Genomic DNA, 22,552 nt, shown 5'->3' on the forward strand with positions numbered 1-22,552 from the left:
TGTCCTTGAGTATTGATCTGGATGACCAGATTCATTTAGAGAGCAGGCATCTACACCTGAAGTTAAAGTGAGAAGCACCTGTTCAGTTTTTGCTTTCCACAGATGAAACACCAGGTAAAAACACCAGAAGGAAACCTAACTGCATGGATGGAATTTGTCCTTTGGGGGTTTGCTGATGTTCCCCATCTCCAGTGGTTTCTGTTTGGAATGTTCTTTGTCATCTACATGATCATCCTGCTGGGCAATGGAACTATATTGGTAATAACCAAAGTGGAACCTTCTCTCCACACCCCCATGTACTTTTTCCTTGGCCATTTTTCCTTTGTGGAGATCTGTTATGTTTCAGTTACTCTCCCTAGAATGCTCATGAATCTCGGGACCCAGAGAAAGATCATCTCGTTGGTTGCCTGTGCTACACAGATGTGCTGTGTTCTTGTACTGGGAGCATCAGAATGTTTCCTTTTGGCAGTGATGGCCTATGACCGCTATGTGGCCATTTGTAATCCTCTGCAGTATCCTCTGCTCATGACCCACAAGGTCTGTCTCCAGCTGGTGGCTGCCTCCTGGATCACTGGAATTCCTGTCCAGGTAGGGTTGACATTCCAGATTTTTTCTCTACCATTTTGTGCTTCCAGAGTAATCAACCACTTCTTCTGTGACATCCCCCCAGTACTTAAGCTGGCCTGTGGGGAGAAGTTCACCAATGAGCTGATGGTCTACATGACTGCTCTGCTGTTTGTATCGGCCCCATTTCTGTTCATTCTTATCTCCTATATCAAAATAATCTCTACAGTCCTTAAACTGCCATCAGCCACAAGCAGGGCCAAAGCCTTTTCCACCTGCTCATCTCATCTTGCAGTGGTGCTGTTATTCTTCGGATCAGCCATTATTACATATTTAAGACCTGAAGCTAGTCATTCAGCAGAAATTGACAAAGTGCTTTCTCTTTTCTATACTATTGTGACTCCCATGTTTAACCCCATGATATATAGCCTGAGGAATAAGGATGTCAAAAGGGCATTGAGAAAATTATTAGGTAAATAGTTTACTTAAATCAAGGTACGTTACATTTGCAGGACTTGCTTTTTTCTGCATTTGTAATATAATTTCAAGTGGTATGCATATTTAAATTTGTGTCTTATCTATCTCTTAAATAGTAACAATTTTCAAATTAAATTTTATTTGTGCTGTTGAGGGATGTTTCTTTCTCAAGTTGTAGGAAGAATACATGTGTCTCCAGATAGCAAATCATTTCACTGATAATTCTCTAATTTTCTGTATGTGTGCCATACCTCTTCTCAAATACTCTCAATAGGGATGATTGTAATTGACTTGATAATATTACAGACTCCATTGTATCACTTATTGAAAGTCATGTCATTCACATCCATAGTTTTGTGACAACCATTTTTAAAAAGAGGTAGACAATAGACATTAAATGAAGTACACACACACACACATCCACACATATATCTTGAGCTAACAATGACTGTTAGAGAAATCTCTTCTTAGAGGAAAGATCATATAGTTTCATAAGTGATATAAGTGAATATTATGCATGGTTTTTGTACCTTTAAAAGTTAATATTCCTTTATTGTAATCATTTCATATTATAATAAATATTATTAAAATATAAAAAAGTAAAATGGAGCACTAGAAGAAGGAAGAACTTTGTGAAAAATTTACAAGTACATTTTAGTGAATGTTGACAAGTTGTTGTTTTTTTCAAAATAGAAATTTTGTTGGGAGATAGATGATACAGTAGAATTAGAACATATTTTATAAGAGCATGAATCTGCTATAAAATCACTGATATATCACACAATCTTTTCACTGTGCAAACTGAAAATAATGAATTAAAACATAATAACTAATGTGCATTGTAATTAACTCAATAGAATTTTTATGTTTTTTATTTCACTGATGGTTTATAGTTTGTTACCATTAATTTGTATCATTTATGTAATGAATAAAAGCAAATGGCAAATCTTTATTCACTGTGGATAAGGAAAATCTCAAGTTCCTTGTGCTATTGCCTCATTCATATTGATATAAGTAAACTTATTATTACTACAGCATACAAAGGTAACATATATCTATAAAACTGTGTCCTGTCAAAAGAATTTATAACTAAACGACGTTGTAATGTTCGCACCTGCTCTTACAAGCATTCGTCTTTGCAAAGACCCTGCTTGCTTCAATTAGTAAAGAAGGGGGAAATGTAGGGAACATTCCTTAACCTTATTTGACAGCAGTTGCTGACACCATGATTTAAAAAAAACCAAATAGTCTGGATGGAGAAACTGAGGAAATGGTATAGACTCTCCATGGATTGTAGACCTTTGCAGTTACTGAGGCTGAGCTACAAGCTGAGGGGAAGCCTCAGCTTGCTGTGATGTGAGTTCACCTGAGCTGCCTCACCTCATGCTGTGTACTGGAGCTTGCCCAGTCCTTTGTCTCAGACTCGCTACCAGACAAAATCACTTAGGCATACTTGGTTTGTTTACATTAGTGTGATGTATAGCTTACCTATAAGTTGATTCTGTTATGTTTTAACAAGCATGATAACCTGAGTGGATAATGTGCCTTTTATGTCTTGTACAATCACAAGTAAAATTAGATCTGTGCCTTCTGAGCCTGATATCTAATGTTTGTGTTTACTGGGGTACATTGCCTCACCCCAGCACCCTCACCCTCAGCGGGACCTCCATTTCAAATAACTACAGTGAATAAACTTATAAGAAAATTAAACTTATAAGAAAATTAATAAGTAGCATTTATATAGACTTGTATAAATCGCATGACTTCTTAAAGCTCTTTTACATATATTAAGATAAGACTGCAGGTCATCACAGCAGACAAATGGGGTAAAGAACAGGGGATTGATTAGCAGGAAAAACTGCCTCACCAAGAAAAAGATATCCTCTGCTTGAATCCGGCGTTGCGGAACAACAAGGAACGCAGCCTCCCTCTAGACCACCATCTTAAATCCTCTGACTTTCTTTTCCTTCTGTTTACCTGTTTCCTCAGAGTCACTTTCTCCCTTATTTACATGATATTTTTGTCCCCATAGGGGCTATTTGGTCTAGGATTGCATAGTGTCTGGTTTGGGCACTGCTAATATTGATCTCCCCTTAAAGAAAGGGTTTTGGAAACCTATAGGGCCACTATAAGCCTATAGGGGGAATCTGCAATACCCCAGATCTGCAGTGCTAGAGGGGAAGATACATGAACAACATGAAAAAAAAGGGAAGAAAATGATCCAAACAAATCTAGATTCTATAGTAATAGAATCCAATGACAGTATGGTAGAAGAAATGTCAGAAAAGGACTTCAGATTATACATGATTAAGATGATTCTCGAAGCAAAAGATGAGATAAGAGAGCAAATGCAAGCAATGAATGATAATACCAATAAGCTGAAAGAGCGCCTGCAGGAAGTAAAAGATCATTTCAACAAAGAGATAGAGATTCTAAAAGAAAACCAAACGGAAATCCTTGAAATGAAGGAGACAATAAACCAAATAAAAAACTCAATGGAAAGCATCACCAACAGACTAGACCACTTGGAAGACAGAACCTCAGACAATGAAGACAAAATATTTAATCTTGAAAATAAAGTCGCCCAAACAGAGAAGATGGTAAGAAATCATGAACAGAATCTCCAAGAACTATGGGATATCATGAAGAGACCAAGTTTAAGAATTATTGGGATTGAGGAAGGCACAGAGATAAAAACCAAAGGAACGAACAACCTATTCAATGAAATAATATCAGAAAATATCCCAAACCTGAAGAATGAAATGGAAAATCAAATACAAGAGGCTTACAGAACACGAAATGCACAGAATCACAACAGATCCACACCAAGGCACATTATAATGAAAATGCCTAACATTCAAAACAAAGATATGATTTTGAAGGCCACAAGAGAAAAGCATCAGATTACATATAGGGGGAGACCAATACGGATAGCAGCAGACTTCTCAACCCAGACTCTAAAAGCTAGAAGGGCCTGGAACAACATATTTCAAGCTCTGAAAGAACATGGTTGCCAACCTATACCTATACCCAGCAAAACTAACTTTCAGATTTGAAGATGAAATAAAATCCTTCCATGATAAACAAAAGTTAAAAGAATTTACAAATAGAAAGCCTGTGCTACAGAATGTTCTCAACAAAATATTCCATGAGGAGGAAATGAAAAACAACAATGGAGGTCAGCAAAGGGAGGAACTTCCTTAGAGAAAAACCACTCAAAGGAGAAACCAAGCCAACTTAAAAACCAAAAATAAGCCAAATGACTGGGAATACAAATCATTTCTCAATAATAACCCTGAACATTAATGGCCTAAACTCCTCAATCAAAAGACATAGACTGGCAGAAAGGATTAAAAAGAAAGACTCAACAATATGCTGCCTGCAAGAGACTCATCTCGTAGAAAAGGACATCCACAGACTAAAGGTGAAAGGATGGGAAAAAACCTACCACAGACATGAACCCAGTAAAAAAGCAGGGGTTTCCATCCTTATATCAGATAAAGTGGACTTCAAGCCAAAGTTAGTCAGAAGGGATAAAGAAGGACATTTCATACTGCTTAAGAGAACCATAAATCAGAAAGACATAACGATAGTAAATATTTATGCTCCAAACAATGGTGCATCCCTATACATCAAACAAATCCTTCTCAATTTCAAGAATCACGTAGACCACAGCACAATAATTCTGGGCGACTTTAACGCACTGCTGTCACTACTAGATAGATCTTCCAAACAAAATCCAACCAAAGAAACCATAGAACTCAATAACACAATCAATAATCTAGACTTAATAGACATATAAAGAATATTCCATCCATCAATGAGCGGATACACTTTCTTCTCAGCAGCACATGGAACCTTCTCAAAAATAGACCATATGTTATGCCACAAAGCAGTCCTTAGAAATGCAAAAAAATAGAGATACTGCCTTGTGTTCTATCAGATCATAATGGACTGAGAGTAGAAATCAATGACAAAGTAAAAAAAGGAAATTACTCCAACACTTGGAGACTAAATAATATGCTATTGAATGAAACATGGATAACATAAAACATCAGGGAGGAGATTAAAAAACTCTTAGAGGTCAATGAGAGTGATGATACAACATATCAAAATCTCTGGGACACTATGAAAGCAGTACTAAGAGTAAAATTCATTGCATGGAGCGCATTCCAGAAAAGAATGAAAAGTCAGCAATTAAATGACCTAACATTACAGCTCAAAACCCTAGAAAAAGAAGAACAGAATAACAGCAAAAGTAGTAGAAGAGGGGAAATAATTAAAATCAGAGCTGAAATCAATGAAATTGAAACAAAAGAAACTATTCAAAAAATTGACATAACAAAAAGTTGGTTCTTTGAGAAAGTAAACAAAATAGATAAACCCTTAGCCACACTAACAAAGAGAAGGAGAGAGAAGACTCAAATTACTAAAATACATGATGCAAAAGGAAATATCACAACAGACACCACTGAGGTACAGAACATAATGACAAGCTACATTGAAAATCTGTATTCCAACAAAATAGAAAGTACCTAAGACATTGACAAATTTCTAGAGACATATGCTCCTCCCAAACTGAACCAGGAGGACATACATGATTTAAACAGATCAATATCAAGCAATGAAATAGAAGAAGCCATTAAAACCCTACCATCCAAGAAAAGCCCAGGACCAGATGGATTCTCAGCCGAGTTCTAAAAGACCTTCAAAGAAGAACTCATTCCAATACTTCTCAAAGTATTCCAGGTAATAGAAAAGGAGGGTACCCTACCGAACTCATTCAATGAAGCTAATATCACCCTCATACCCAAACCAGGAAAAGACACATCAAGGAAAGAAAATTTTACACCAATATCCTTGATGAATATAGATGCTAAGATCCTTAACAAAATATTGGCAAACTGTATCCAAAAACATATTAAGAAAATTCTGCACCACGATCAAGTGGGGTTCATTCCTGGAATGCAAGGATGGTTTAACATCCGTCAATCAATAAATGCAACCCATCATGTCAATAGACTTAAGGATAAGAATCATATGGTTATTTCAATTGACGCAGAAAAAGCATTTGACAATATACAACACCCCTTCATGCTGAAAACACTAGAAAAAATAGGGATAGTAGGAACATACCTGAACATTGTAGAGGCTATTTATGCTAAACCCATGGCCAACATCATTCTTAATGGAGAAAAACTGAAACCATTCCCTTTAAAAACAGGAACAAGACAAGGATGTCCTCTTTCACCACTTCTATTCAACATTGTCCTTGAAACTCTAGCCAGAACAATTAGACAGACTAAACAAATTAAAGGGATAGGAATAGGAAAAGAGGAACTTAAGCTGTCACTATTTGCAGATGATATGATTCAATATTTAGAGGATCCAAAACCTCCTCCAGAAAACTTCTAGACCTCATCAATGAATTCAGCAAAATAGCAGGCTATAAAATCAAACACATAAATCTACAGCATTTTTATACGCAAGCGATGAAACAGCTGAAAGGGAAATGAGGAAAACAATTCCATTTGCAATAGCCTCAAAAAAAATAAAATAGTTGGGCATCAATCTAACCAAAGAGGTAAAAGATCTCTACAATGAAAACTACAAAATACTGAAGAAAGAAATTAAGGAAGACCTTAGAAGATGGAAAGATCTCCCATGTTCTTGGATAGGCAAAATTAATATTGTCAAAATGGCCATACTACCAAAAGTGCTATACAGATTCAATGCAATTCCAATTAAAATCCCAATGACATACCTCACAGAAATAGAGCAAGCAATCATGAAATTCATCTGGAAGAATAAGAAACCCAGAATAGCTAAAGCAATCCTTAGCAGGAAGAATGAAACAGGGGGTATCACAATACCAGAACTTCAACTATACTACAAAGCAATAGTAACTAAAACAGCATGGTATTGGCTTCAAAATAGACAGGTAGATCAATGGTACAGAATAGAGGACACGGACACAAACCCAAATAAATACAATTTTCTAATACTAGACAAAGGTGCCAAAAATATGCAATGGAGTAAAGATAGCCTCTTCAACAAATGGTGCTGGGAAAATTGGAAATCCATATGCAACAGAATGAAACTATACCCCTATCTCTCACCCTGCACAAAACTCAACTCACAATGGATCAAGGACCTTGAAATCAGACCCTGCATCTTATAGAAGAAAAGGTAGGTCCAATTCTTCACCTTATTGGCTTAGGATCAGACTTCCTTAACAGGACTCCCATAGCACAAGAAATAAAACCAAGAATCAATAACTGGGATAGATTCAAACTAAATAGCTTTCTCTCAGCAAAGCAAACTATCAGCAATTGGAAGAGAGAGCCTACAGAGTGGGAGAATATCTTTGCCACTCATACTTCAGATAGAGCACTAATTTCCAGAATCTATAAAGAACACAAAACACTCTACACCAAGAATACAAATAACTCAATCAACAAATGGGCTAAGGAAATGAACAGACACTTCACAGAAGATGTACAAGCAATCAACAGATATATGAAAAAATGTTCACCATCTTTAGTAATAAGAGAAATGCAAATCAAAACTACACGAAGATTCCATCTCTCCCCAATTAGAATGGCGATTATCAAGAACACAAGCAACAATAGGTGTTGGAGAGGATTTGGGGAAAAAGGTACACTCATACATTGCTGGTGGGACTGCAAATTAGTGCAGCCACTCTGGAAAGCAGTGTGGAGATTCCTTAGAAAACTTGGAATGGTCCTACCATTTTACCCAGCTATCCCACTCCTCGGCCTATACCCAAAGGACTTAAAATCAGCACACTACAGAGATACAGCCACATCAATGTTCATAGCTGCACAATTCACAATAGCCAGACTATGGAACCAACCTAGATGCCCTTCAATTGATGAATGGATAAAGAAACTGTGGTATATATATATATATATATATATATATAATGGAATATTACTCAGCTATAAAGAATAATAAAATTGTGGCATTTGCAGGCAAATGGATGAAATTGGAGAATATCATGTTAAATGAGATAAGCCAATCTCAAAAATCCAGAAGAGGAATGATCTCACTGATAAGCAGATGATGACATTAAATGGGGGGTGGAAGTGGGACAAGAATGGAGGAAGGAGGGACTGTATAGAGGGAAAGGAGAGGTGGGAGGGGTGGGGGGGAGGAAAAATATAGTGGAATGAATCAAACATCATTACTCTATGTAAATTTATGAATATGCAAACGGTATGCTATTACTCCATGTATGCAAACAGCACTACCATGTTTTGTTTTGCCCTAAGTTTTCCTTTGTGCTTATTTTTTTTAAGCCAAAACAAAAACAACCAAACTCTCTTCCATGTGTAAATCTGGCTCTATTCAGTAGCAATACAAACACGTAGAAGGACTCTGATTCCCTTCCAGTATTAAAATAGTGACATGAATTGGCCAGGTGGTTTTAAGAGCATTCGCATGTGATAAAACCAGTGTCTTATAAAATGACCCAGGTCATTGCTTATCCTCACCCCCCACCCAAAAAAAAAAAAAGATAAGTAATTTACATACTAGTCCTAATTCTGCATAGAACTATTAGCCTGTTTTTTTTTTTTTTTTTGTTCTTTTTAAATTTTATTCTGATTCATTGTACACAAAAGGGGTACAACTTTTGTTCCTCTGGTTTTACATGAAGTAGAGTCACACCATTTTTGCAATCATACATGTACAAAAGGTAATGATGTTTGTCTCATTCTATTATCTTTCCTCCCTGCTGCCCACCCATCATTTTTCTCTATATAATCCATCCTTTCCCCTATCCACATGGAATAGGGCTATTTGTATGAATCTCACAACATGAGTCCTCCCACAAGAAGAGGAGCTATAATTCAATTCCAGTCCATCCTGGTAGGGCTCTGCTCCTTTTTCATGAGTACCCTTATACTATGTTTGGAGGACAAGGTCCAAAGTTGCAGATTTGGAGGGATGATAGGTAAAGCTGGGATTAGTGAAGAGCCTGAAACAGAAGACATCTTGGATGCAATATCCAAAGTAGAATTCACTTCTAGAATTGTAAATATATTAAATGCTCCCTGAGAATTAATGAATACCTCTTAAATATTTTATTTAATGGGTCAGATATAACTTTCCATCATCCTGACTCAAAGGAAAAGAAAGAATGGTATAATGTACCTATAGAGTAAGCTAATAACTCTATGAAATAAAATTATCTAAGCAATGTGACATCACCCTGGGAGCTAATGATATATTATCCTAATGCCCTATTTCTAAGATCTACACAATTTCAGGTATGGAAACATAACTAGATGACAATCACATTAAATTGGATCAGCGATATTTTGCCAATGTTATCTCAATAAATAAGTTACCTTAGAAATGTTAAATAACTTTTTCTTATATCACAGATAATAACTATTGGAGTTAGGATTCAAACACAAGTTCAATGAAAGAGTTTTGCCTTAGCTTGCAATCATGAAACTTATCGGTAAGTGAAGAAATTGTCCATCATTATTGAGTTGAAATGTTAGTTTTCAAAAAAAAAGAAAATAGAATAGTTTGTAGATTTTCTGGTTTGTTTGTGGTTTTTGTTGTTTATTTCTTTTGTTTTTAGAACAGTGGAGACTGTGAAGGACTCCCTGCACATGGAGTTTAAGTTAGTGGACAGTCTCTTTTTATCTAATGGCCACAAACTTACTCCCTATCACATACCTCTGACCACCTTGGTTTCTACCACTTATTTTCTTGATTGATTCTATCTGGATCCATGTTCCTATACTAAGTAAAACTCAAAGTAGCTCCCACATGATAAACTATTGAAGGATACTTTTTCCTTTGGTCATAAAATATTTTCTATAACTTCCTACAATTATGAACTACATGATAAAGGCATTTATTTTCAAATCAAGTGATGGAAGGAAATGGAGTATTGAAAAATAAACATAAAAATGTACTCTATATTTCACAAAGGTAGAAGGAGGGATCGTGAATATATTCACAATAAGGAAATAATGTTTGAGGAAATAAATATGTACATGATTTAAATATTATACAATGATTTCATGTATAAAAACATAACATGGTACCCCATTGAATTGTAATGTTTTTATATAACTTAAAATGGTTTAAAGATAGGGCTGGAATTGTAGATTAATTAATGTGTGTTTGAGTCCTAGCACCACTAAAATAACAAATGATATTTATTAACAAATAATATTTAGTGTGGAAGAAAATAATCCCTGATAAAGAACTGTTGAAATATGCTTGAGAAAATACCAATTAAAACTGAGATACAATGGCAGGCCTGTGGATTCATCTTCAATGTGATCAATTCAAACTCCGACTGTGAATAGCTTGAAATATTCTAGACTGTTGACAGGAGACACCATGGGACGATTTTAAAGAAATTTCAGGGCAATGTGTGTAGTGATCGTGCATAGGGTCTAAGGTAGGAAAAGGTGGAATGTGTTAGGAGTCACATTCTTACACTGCAAACAATCCCAGCAGCCTTGAGTATTGATTTTGATGACCAGATTCATTTAGAGAGCAGGCACATATCATTGAAGGTACACTGAGAAGCACCTGTTCAGTTTTTACTTTCCACAGATGAAACATTGGGAAAAACCACCAGAAGGAAACCTAATTGCATGGATGGAATTTGTCCTTTGGGGGTTTGCTGATGTTCCCCATCTCCAGTGGTTTCTGTTTGGAATGTTCTTTGTCATCTACATGATCATCCTGCTGGGCAATGGAACTATATTGGTAATAACCAAAATGGATCCTGCTCTCCACATCCCCATGTACTTTTTCCTTGGCTATTTTTCCTTTGTGGAGATCTGTTATGTTTCAGTTACTCTCCCCGGAATGCTCCTGAATCTCGGGACCCAGAGAAGGACCATCTCTTTGGTTGCCTGTGCTACACAGATGTGCTGTGTTCTTGTACTGGGAGCATCAGAATGTTTCCTTCAGGCAGTGATGGCCTATGACCGCCTATGTGGCCATTTGTAATCCTCTGCAGTATCCTCTGCTCATGACCCACAAAAGGTCTGTCTCCAGCTGGTGGCTGCCTCCTGGATCATTGGAATTCCTATCCAGGTGGGGTTGACATTCCAGATTTTTTTCTCTACCATTTTGTGCTTCCAGAGTACTCAACCACTTCTTCTGTGACATCCCCCCAGTACTTAAGCTGGCCTGTGGGGAGAAGTTCACCAATGAGCTGATGGTCCACATGACTGCTCTGCTGTTTGTCTCAGCCCCATTTCTGTTCATTCTTATCTCCTATATCAAAATAATCTCTACAGTTCTTAAACTGCCATCAGCCACAAGCAGGGCCAAAAGCTCCACCTGCTCATCTCATCTTACAGTGGTGCTCTTATTCTTCAGATCAGCCATTATTACATATTTAAGACCTGAAGCTAGTCATTCAGCAGAAACTGACAAAGTGCTTCAACTGAGATTAAAAGAAAAAAGCAGGAATAAATCACCAATAATTTAAGATAAAGCCTCTATCAGAGCTTCTTAAATCTAACATAAAAAGATGTAATAGAAGAATGATAAAAGAGAGAAAAATATAATAAGAATCATTTCAGGAAAATTATTTCCAGGCAGAGATTGAACAAACCATAAATTATTATATTTAGAATGTTGTGAGGCAGAAATTGAGGCGACATTTTTTTCTTGTTGCCCCTCCTGTGAAGTATAGAAAAAAATATTGTTTTAGAGAAGTGAGTTTTGGGAGAAGCAATGTCTATTTTCATAAGAACACAGTGCTTTTATTTTCATGATGGAATCAGTCCAATGTAACCAGCCTGCCACTAGACAGTTGGCGGGCCATTCCAGGAAATGTTGTCATATGTAGAATTTGTGGTTAATCCCGTCTCCTGACATATTAGATGTTCATCAGTGTCTCTAATCGCAATGAGGATGATGATTGGAAGTTCATGCTGCTGTGTCCATGCATGGCCTCTCCCTATGTCTGCATGGTCAGCTGGCATAACAGCCCATTGGACAATGGTAATGGAACCTGGGGAAAGAGGCTGGGTGGTAACCACTGAATGCTTTTCCCTAAACCTTTTGAATATCCAAAATCTCCTCAGCTGAGGACAACTTTTAATAAACATTCACATGGTTCAAAAATATCTTCACTTTTTTTTTTTGGATCATTCAGAGAAATATATTTATGCCTTTTTTCTAAAAATAGAGTCCTCTTAATGATCAGTTTTCACTTTAATTTTTCCATATCTCCAACTGTTCACTCAAACCATTAACTTTAACCCATGGATCGGTACACTATCTCGCATCAAGCCATTTTTCCTTCCAAACTAAATGAACATCCAGAAGCATTGCTCAGAGTTCTTCCCCCTGGTGACCTGGCCCCTCACCAATGTCCCTCAGGGATGTCACAGAAAGTGACTGCACTGTTGCCAAGGTCAGCTTTAGGGTGATTCCTGAATGTCACATAGAACCAGGTAAACTATGCCCATAAGTTATTTTGCTAAATCAGCTTTCATGAGTTCATTAATATAGAAGTACAGAGAAAAGAATGTAGCAGGAGAAAGGACCCTAAGAATCTGGGCCTTTTTATCAGGTAAATTACTGTCATCTGGACCTGTTGAAATTCTATATATACCACTCCCATATTATACTGGGGCCTTTTGAAGAAAAGTTCAATTTTCCTGCGAGTTAGGTGGGCTATACAAATTATCCATTTCAGATTGAGACAGGATGACGTTTTGGATTTTAAGGAATTATTTTTATTTAGTTGGCATATTTATAGATTGAAAGTTATTAGGAGTATTTTTATTAGTACTTCAATAATATCTGTGAGTTGTGGTATAAAATTTCCTTTTGATCCTCCTATTTACTATTTCCAATTTATGTCTTTTTTAACTTTCTCAACCATCAAATAAACACACATATATATTATTGAACTTCATAAAAACAAAATTTATAAAAGCAAACATTTGGTTTTGATTATCTTTCTTTTTTTTAAGTTTCCACATATATGTATATTTAAACATATGTGGAAGGAAGAAAAATAGATGAGAGGAAGCTTAATACGGAAAGGTCGAGGAGAGGAAAAGAGGAGACACTTAGACTGAAATGGATCATATTAAATCCATGCCACAATGAGTCGAGTATGTCAAAATAAAACCAACTATCATGTATAATTATATTGAGGTAATAAAAACATTAAAATTGCTGAAATACAAAACTGAAAGTAAGAAGAAAAATACAATCATTAGTGAAACCCTCTCTTGCTTGGAATTTTGTGGGAGATTAATATTGATTCAATTGGTCATTAAAAGTCTATATAGATATTTTATTTCATATTATTTCACATTATTTTGGATGTGATGTCATTCTAGAAATTGGTTTGTTCAACCTACTTGTTTCCTATAAAATTATTCATATTGCCTTTTATACTAATTTTAATTTTTTCAGAATTGCCTATAAATTATGCAAAATCACAGTTTAAATTATTGGTTGGAATAACTACTTAAAATTTTGTACAGGGGAAATAGAAAAATTGTGTGAACACCATGCCTTATAATTACTGACGGAATTAGCATCACAAAGACTCTCTTTGATTTTTATTATTTGACTTGATCTATGGTGTCACTTCCTTTCAACTCAAAGACTTTATTGAATATTCCTGATAGCATATGGACTTCTAGCAGCAACCTGCTATTGATGATAATATTGATTTTATTTCTGTGTATAGATAATAATTTCTTATTTTGTTTCTGTGTGTAGATAATAATTTCTTATTTTGTTACATATCTCATATGTTAAAACTGAACACTTGATCTAACATCCTACAGCACCTCCAGGTTCTAGTGCCATTTAGGAAGGCGTGTTTGTTGCCATCTGTGTGTTCAGTCTCTTGCCTGGATTAATTTCATGGAATCAGATTACATTGTGAAGCTCCTGGTAAAGTCTGGTCATTATTCTTATTATAATTACTATCTTTATTATTATTATCACTTATATTCCAATGTCTGAATTCCTAAGCACTCCCCATTGTTCAGTATAGCTTAGCGATCAGCCAGTGATATTTATTGTTCTTTAAGAATATAGCAAGGAAGACTTCCAATATTTATTTATTGATGAATTTGTGAGTGGCTTGGAAACTTGGGAAATATATTAATTTCAGGAACTTTGCAAGTTTTGATGGATTATACTCACTGCATTTACATGTTCACCTTCACCGGATCCCTCACAAGACAGTCTTGAGTACGGATGTGGCTGTGCACTTGAACCCAATCAATCAGATCACTACTATAATTAAGATTTCAACAGTACTGACTTTCATTTTCCCATTCCCCAGAAATTCCTGTTAAATTATTGGCTAATCTGTCCCAAATCTATGGACACACAACCATAGCTATAATGTTGGCCCCACCCCCACGATGATTTGCTACCAAAGTTGACATCATTTATAAAAATTCTGGAAATCCCATCCCAATATGCTGCTTGAAGTCACAGGAACCTTCTCCTGTAATAATTAGAGAGCTACTAACCTATCTGGCATTTAACATCCTGGTAGATCTTCTGTTTCATGTAACTGAAAGTGGGTAATGGAAACTGTCTTGTTCAAAACACAGTGAATTTTACTATACTTATTTAGGTTAGCTTAGTTTTCTTCAACTTTTTATTGATGCATCATAGTTGTACAGAGTTTTTTGATAAGGATGCAAAGACTTTTCTTGAAAGAAGTTGAACTTCTATTCAGAAAACCTGAAAATTAATATTCTTGGTTCAAGAAATTGGTGGCTAGTTATGATTTACTTAGGTATAGAATGTTTAAAATACATTGTTGTTGGAAGCAAATGTATGATAAAATATATGTTACCATGAGTAGGCATACATCATAAATGTTACCAAAAGCACAAGCCTGAAAAGAAAATCTTTATAAATTGTTCTTTATCAATGTTAAACATTTCATTCTGTGTTAGCATTCTTAGGAGAATAAAAATACAGCCTACAGACCCAGGAAAGTATCTATCAAAGGAAACACATAAAATATATGGACATTTCCCTAATTGAACAGTATGAGAAAGACATGGCCTAATTAAACAATGTACAAGATTCAAATGAAATTTAAAACAATAATTAATGTTGCATGTATACTATAATGCTAAAATTAAATTAATCACAAATAATATCATTCAAAATAGGTAAGTAAATATACAGCCCTTAAATGATTGTAGCTTTCAAAGTTTGGAAATGAGGAAGGCGTATGCTTCTGAAGTATATTTTCCATTTATGTAATCATTATTCCTTTTATTTGTGTAAATATATTCTGGGTTCCTGTGTCTAGATCTAATACTGTCTCCCTGGAACTGGAGCGTGCGTCAGTGTATTTGTGTGGGGATGTGTGGGCCAGGTATAGAAACCTATTTTATTAACTTACACTCAATTTGAGGAGCTCCTTGACTAGAAAATCAAACAATAACTTCGTAAAATTCTAGATTTTGACAAATGAAGGCAATTAATGATAAAAATAGGAAATCCTAGTTGGTCAAAAGGTGATCTAGCTAGACATTACATTTCACAGTCTCCTGTCCAGGTTGCTGTAATCTGTCACTAAATTTTAAACTGAGGATTCTTCCTGAAAAGTCTGAAAGACTTTTCTAGTTTCTGCAACTGACAAGATAAAGTGTGTACTGCTCTTCATTCCTTTCCTGCCTTGTTCTTTATGGAAGTGATGACAAGGTCTAACTGCCCAATGTGGATTTACAGGTGGCACACTCCTGTTGAAGACAACAGGAACATTTGAAAAACATTGAACTTCTTGAGAACTTTTAATGACACATAAACTTCTTTCCAATTGATTTCTCAGTGTTTATATTTATTAATAAGCACAAAAAGGAAGAGAGACTAAGAATATAAGGGATAGTATAGCCATTCATGTTTTAGTTTGTCATGTTAAATTCTTTGAATAGAAGAAAATTAATTTCCTCTATTAGTAAGTTACCTGGGAAAAGACTAATCCCCAGGGCAGACACTATTTCCTACCTCAGGAGCACTGCTTTTTTATTTTTTTTTCCTGAGAGTAGAATATATAGTAGATAAGGCTGACCCTTTGTTACAAATGAAGGTAAATTCCTAAAATATGAGAAGAACAAACTTATTTACTATTTTCTGTCTTTTATCTATCAATGAAGGTAAGCATTATGATTAACCTAATTCCAAAATAAACATGGAATACATTTGACAAATATAGAATTCATTTTTATGTCCAGTTTTATTTTTATGAACATGAGCAATAAATAATATTTAAAATTTTAAAAGAACCCTTTGTTGTTGGTTACTTTTTCAATTCCAAGTTGCTCTTGCATTACATTTGCACTCTTGTGACTTTTGCTATTATTAGGTGAACTGAGAGCAAAATGGAAAATCCTTCTCAATATAAAGAGAAAGTATGAAAGTTTATTATTCACATCATATTTTTAGATGGTACTATTTTCTAAATAATCATGTGACAAACACGTATTTAACTATTTCACATCAAAAAACCTGGAGATCATATCTCTTGAAAACTGAATTATATAAAATGGGTTAGAACAATATTGAATACACAGTATAAAAATATTTCTGCATCCTACTACTATTAAGAAGGTTCCTAGTTTATGAGTCAAAAATCCATGATAAATGGATTTAAAACTGCTAGAGAAATGTTAGCATGTTCACATTTTTTGTCTTTAGAGTTTTCTGGCAGAAGGACAGACAGCCTTCCAACTTCTGTACACTAGTATCACCCTTTATTTCTTATTTTTAATTTAGTTCCATCAACTTGCTCTGAATATAATACATACGAAAAATGTTCTGACTAATTCCACACTATTCAAACCAAATGAAATCATTGTTTCAAAGGGGCTCACAAATAAATAAACATGAAGTATCTGCACTCCAAAAAGGTGGCTATATCTAACAGAATTACTAGTGATTTTTTTCCTCTGAGTAGTATAAGTAGCAAGTTCCAAACGTTTTCCAAAGTCAGAGAAATCAGCAAGAATGTTGGGTGAGATGAGTAAGCTTCTTATGCCCAATTGTGTCTATAATTTAAGAACAATTTGAATAATTGTAAGTATAATTTTTCTCTCTTTTTAGGTATTGAGTATGGAATCCAGGGGCACTGTACCAGGAGCTTCATCCCTAGGTCTTTATTCCTTTCTATTTTGAGATGAGGTGTTGCAAATTTGCCCAGGTTGATGGGAAATTATTCATCATCTCCCATCAGTCTTCTGAGTAGTAGGAATTATAATATTTTTTCTTTATATATTGTTGGGCATGGAGAATTACCATAAATATTCATAAAATTGCAGGTCCATTTGCCAGTGGAAATTTAAGACTCCCTCACTTATGAAAAAGAAAAGGAAAGCTAAGATTCATTAACTGTAGATGAAGATGCAGCACAAGTTCTGCTCATATTGCTGTTTCTTGATTATTATATTTTAAAGATTGGTTCTACTTTGCTTTATAAATGTACACTCCTACATGAACAGAGGGAAATGAGAGTCAAAGGAGATTAGAAGGTACAAAAAGCATTTAAAAAGAGTGAGTTGATTTAGCAAAGAGAAAGAAGAGGATGGCAATTCCTAAAAGTTAGGGTTTGATACTCAACTGTACACGTACAATGTATGATAGTCCGGAGTAAAGTGATAATTCAATCAGCGGATTTAATAATTGTCTGCTATGGTTTGGATATGAGGTGTCCCTAAAAAACTCACGTGTGAGACAATGCAAGAAGGTTCAGTGGAGAAATGATTGGGTGGAAGAGTCTTAACCCAATCATTAGGGATTTACCAAGTGGTAACTGAAGTGCCAGGGTGTGGCTGGAGGAGACTGGAATTGGGGCATGACTTTGGCGTATATATTATGTATTTGAAGAGTGGAGACTCTCTCTCTCTCTCTGTTTCCTGACGGTGTGAGATGTGAGCAGCTTCCCTCTGCCACGCTCTTCCGCCATGATGTTCAGCCTCACCTTAAGCCCTGAGGAATGGAGCCTGCATTCTATGGACTAAGACCTCTGAAATTGTGAGTCCTCAAATAAGCCTTTTCTCTTCTACAATTGTGTAGTAATTTAGTAAAAGGAGCTAAAGAGCTGACTAAAACACTGTCCGTGTATTGAGTTGTCAGCTTAATTAGATATAAGAATAAATGTTTAAAAAAATTTATGTCAGAAAATAAAATACTTTGTGGTAGAGTTTCACATACTTATAATCACAGTAAAGCCACTTCTTTTTCATCTGGGAGTTTGTGTCATCATAGAGTCTCAGTTGTGCCTTTTTATATTGTAATATCAATGTTTCATTTAGAGTATAATTTTGGAAGAAGTTTGGAGAACCTTAGGACTTCAATATTTAGTGGAATATTGTGGATGTAACAAGAAATTCTTATTTAACATTCCCCTGTTCAGCTAGAGAAATTTCACAAGATGGTCAAGTTCAGGATGCACTTTGTTCTTTCTCCATTAGCATTTGTTTTTGAAGCTGAACTCTTGACCACTGTCCACAAAATAAGATTAGAGGTATGCATTCAAATTTCATTTATTCCCTTTGTATGTAAATTATTATTAATATGCAACATATTTAGCAAACAATGAGGTGATTGGCTTTGTCCGAAAGAGAGAAGGAAAATAAAATAATTCCTACATACCCACCACCCAAAACACAAACACATGTACACTCACACACAAGGCATGCACTGAAATGCAGAATTCCAGGAAGGTATACTTGAGTCTTGGGCATTACTTCAATTATTACACTCATTTGTAATTTATCCAAGAAGTCAGCAAATCAAAACTTTTGGAAAACTATACTATACTTCATATAAAATGGAGTATATAACATAAAAATAAGTTACTGTAAAGTTTTATAAATTCTTTATAAATTTTGGAGATTAATGCTCTTTCTGAAGTGTGTGGAAAATATTTTCTACCACTCTGTAGGCTCTCTTTTCACGTTATTGATTACATCCTTTGCTGAAGAAAAGATTTTTAGTTTGAATCCATCTTATTTATTGATTCTTCCTTTGATTTCTTGTGATTTGGGAGTTTTGTTGAGGAAGTCTGATCCTAAGCCAACACGAGGAAGATTTGGTCCTACTTTGTCTTCTATTTGGTGCAGGGTCTCTGGTCTAATTCCTAAGTCCTTGATCCATTTTGAGTTGGGTTTTGTGCAGGGTGAGAGATAGAGGTTTAATTTCATTTTATTGCATATGGATTTCCAGTTTTCCCATCACCACTTGTTAAACACGCTATCTTTTCTCCATTGTATATCTTTGGATCCTTTGTCTAGCAGATTTCATCTTACTCCTATTAGAATGGCTATTATCAAGAACACAAACAATAATAGATGTTGGCATGGATGTGGGGAAAAAGGCACACTTTTACATTGCTGGTGGAGTTGCAAATTGGTGCAGCCACTCTGGAGAGCAGTGTGGAGTTTCCTCAGAAAACTTGGAATGGACCCACATTTTGACCCAGTTATTCCACTCCTTGGTTTATACCCAAAGGATTTAAAATTAGCACACTACAGTAACACAGCCACATCAATGTTTATAGCAGCTCAATTCGCAATAGCTAAATTGTGGAACCAACCTAGATGCCCTTCAACAGATGAATGGATTAAAAACACCATAGTATATATATGCAATGGAATATTATTCAGCCACAAAGAATGATAATATAATGACATTTGCAGATATATGCATGGAATTGGAGAATATCATGCTAAGTGAAATAAACCAATTCCAAAAAACCAAAGACCAAATGTTTTCCTTGGTACATGGATAATGATATATAATGGGAGTGAGGGGTTGCGCATGAAAGAAGAAAAAATAAAGCTATAATATAGGTCAAGAAATAAAACTGAATGCATGCATAGTATAAATGAATAATAGCATACAAATACACTCATGCTTGAACCCACATATACACAAATAAGGGAATAGAGTGAATGAAGCCAATGAACTCAGTAGAATAGCAGCCATTGCTAAGGATATGAATGATCTGCAAACATCCAGGTGAAGAGATGTGTATAATGTCTTATGTATGAGTAGATCTCATTCAGAATAAAGAGGCCCACATTCCGGAAAAGACTAGTTCCTTGACCACAGATAATAATTAGATTGCCTCTTGAATATTGAGCTACTCTCTATAAGAAAATCATATTAAAGTCCCCTATCCTTCTTGAGATCTTCATTATCCTTCTAAACATCAATTGTATTACAAAATCTGAAGAAAATCTGTGACTTCTGATTTTAGAGACATATTAAATGAATATAGAGTTTTAAAGATTAAATAGTGTTGAAATACACTTGCTGAACAATTAATCATTAATTTTCATAATGAACTATGTAGAATATCAAAGCTAAATCAGTCTTTGGAAATGTACAAAAATTTGTTTCAAAGATTAAATATACTCTTCCTAAAATTAATAGAGATGTCTTAAACAATACTTTCTCATATATTTAATTTAGTTTTGGATTTATCATTATACACAAAACAATGTTGGGAGAACAGAAAAAGAAAAGTAAAAATGTACAATTATTGCTTCATTTGAACCTACATTCAGATTTACATATTTAGAGTATTCAAAAGAAAATTAAAGTGGCATGACATATCAGAGAAACAGGAGAAATGTTTAATAACCCTCAGCAAAAATATAAATACTAAAAAAAAATTCATGAAGATGTATTTTGGAACAAAAAATATCTTCATCACAATTTCAGCCTCATGGAAGTAATATGCTTTTATCTTAAAGGTATCTGGGAATTTGTAAAGCAAACCATCTTCTAGTACACTTAAGAAAAGAAAAGGAAAATGAAGTTAATTTTCTACTTCTGACTAAAACTTTCCCACAGATGAAACATGAAGAGGTAGAAGCAGAAGAAAATGTCTCTGCTGTGGTCCAGTTTGTCCTGCTGGGATTTTCTGAACTTCCAAGCACCCAGGGGTTTCTGTCTGGGCTGTTCTCCATCATTTACATGGTTGTCCTCATTGGGAACAGCCTCATAGTCATAATAACCAGGCTTGACCCTGCACTGCACAAACCCATGTATTTTTTCCTGGCACATTTTTCTTCATTGGAAATCTGTTATGTTTCAGTCACTCTCCCCAGAATTCTGTTCAGCCTTTGGACTCAGGATAGAAGCATCTCCTTACTGAGCTGTGCCACCCAATTGTGCTTCTTCCTTGTGCTTGGAGCAACAGAGTGTTTCCTTCTGACTGTGATGTCCTATGACCGCTATGTGGCCATCTGCAACCCTCTGCACTATCCCCTAGTCATGAACCCAAAGAAGTGCCATCAACTGGCAGCTGGCTGCTGGTTTGGGGGAATGCCAGTCCAGGTAGGGCAGACATGGCAGATATTCTCTCTGCATTTCTGTCATTCTAACCAAATCAACCACTTCTTCTGTGACATACCCCCTATTCTGAAGCTAGCCTGTGGGGTCACCTCTGTGCATGAGGTGTCTGTCTATGTCATGGTTATGTTGTTTGCTGTAGTTCCTTTTATGCTGATACTTGCTTCTTATAGCAAAATTGTTCTTACTATTCTGAGGTTGCCCACAGCCCAAGGACGTGCTAAGGCATTCTCCACTTGCTCCTCACACCTACTGGTTGTGGTTTTGTTTTTTGGATCTGGTACCCACCTTATGCCCAAATCCAATCATTCTGGAGGAACTGACAAACTGCTCTCTCTTTTCTACACCATAGTGACTCCAATGTTTAATCCCATGATATAAAGCCTTAGGAATAGGGATGTGATTGCTGCATTGAATAGATTGTTGCTTAAATGATAGTATCACAGATTTATGTATGAATGCTTGCATTGCTCCTCACAGATTTATCAGAAGAATATTTCAGATATTACATTCCCCTTTTGAGATATTGATTATTTCCAATTCATTATCTATTTTTGTTACTTCTGAACAGGAGCCTGAATTTTACTCTGGTTGTCAGTATCTTGGGCAAATTATTTTATCGTCAATATTTCATATCTCAAGAAAAATATTTTCACATCCAAAAATTGCAAAGTACATGATATATCCCTTATGAAATTGACAAACAGAATGAAATTTTATGTCTTGCAACTAAAATATAGTGGCAGATTATTTACCTAAATAATTTCTTATGTATTCACAACTGTAGTTCGTTTTCTCCTTTGATTCTTAATACATAGACTTGCCAATTGTAGTTGAATATTAAATGCTTGTTAAGTAAGTAATTAAATGAGGGAATGCATAAACAATATTGTTGCTTCATACATCGATGTTAGACAAACTACAGATTTTAAGAATGTCACTAAGCATTGAGAGCACAATTATTTAAAACACTGTGTGTGAGTGTGAAATTATTGCAGAGAAAATACCAAAAAAAAAGGTTTATGCACATTTAATTCTCTTCCTTAACATTGCCTATCTGAGTACATGATAAAATACAACTGCCTATCTTGTAAATATTCATTCAATTAACCAACTAAAGCCATCAATTAATATG

The 22,552-nt window shown here is 35.3% G+C and overlaps 1 protein-coding gene across 1 annotated transcript; it reads left to right on the forward strand.

The window, feature by feature from the left end:
* Window positions 1-102: 102 nt before the first annotated feature.
* Window positions 103-21,798, forward strand: LOC306638460 (uncharacterized protein; the record flags this gene model as incomplete). Its single annotated transcript, XM_079101726.1, has 4 exons — window positions 103-1,036; window positions 11,063-11,139; window positions 18,470-18,580; window positions 20,917-21,798. The coding sequence occupies 4 exons, from the start codon at window positions 103-105 to the stop codon at window positions 21,796-21,798; spliced, it is 2,004 nt and encodes a 667-aa protein (XP_078957852.1).
* Between the last annotated feature and the right edge of the window lie 754 nt (window positions 21,799-22,552).

This window comes from Sciurus vulgaris (assembly GCF_902686455.1).
Source record: "Sciurus vulgaris genome assembly, chromosome: 11".
NCBI classification, from domain to species: domain Eukaryota; kingdom Metazoa; phylum Chordata; class Mammalia; order Rodentia; family Sciuridae; genus Sciurus; species Sciurus vulgaris.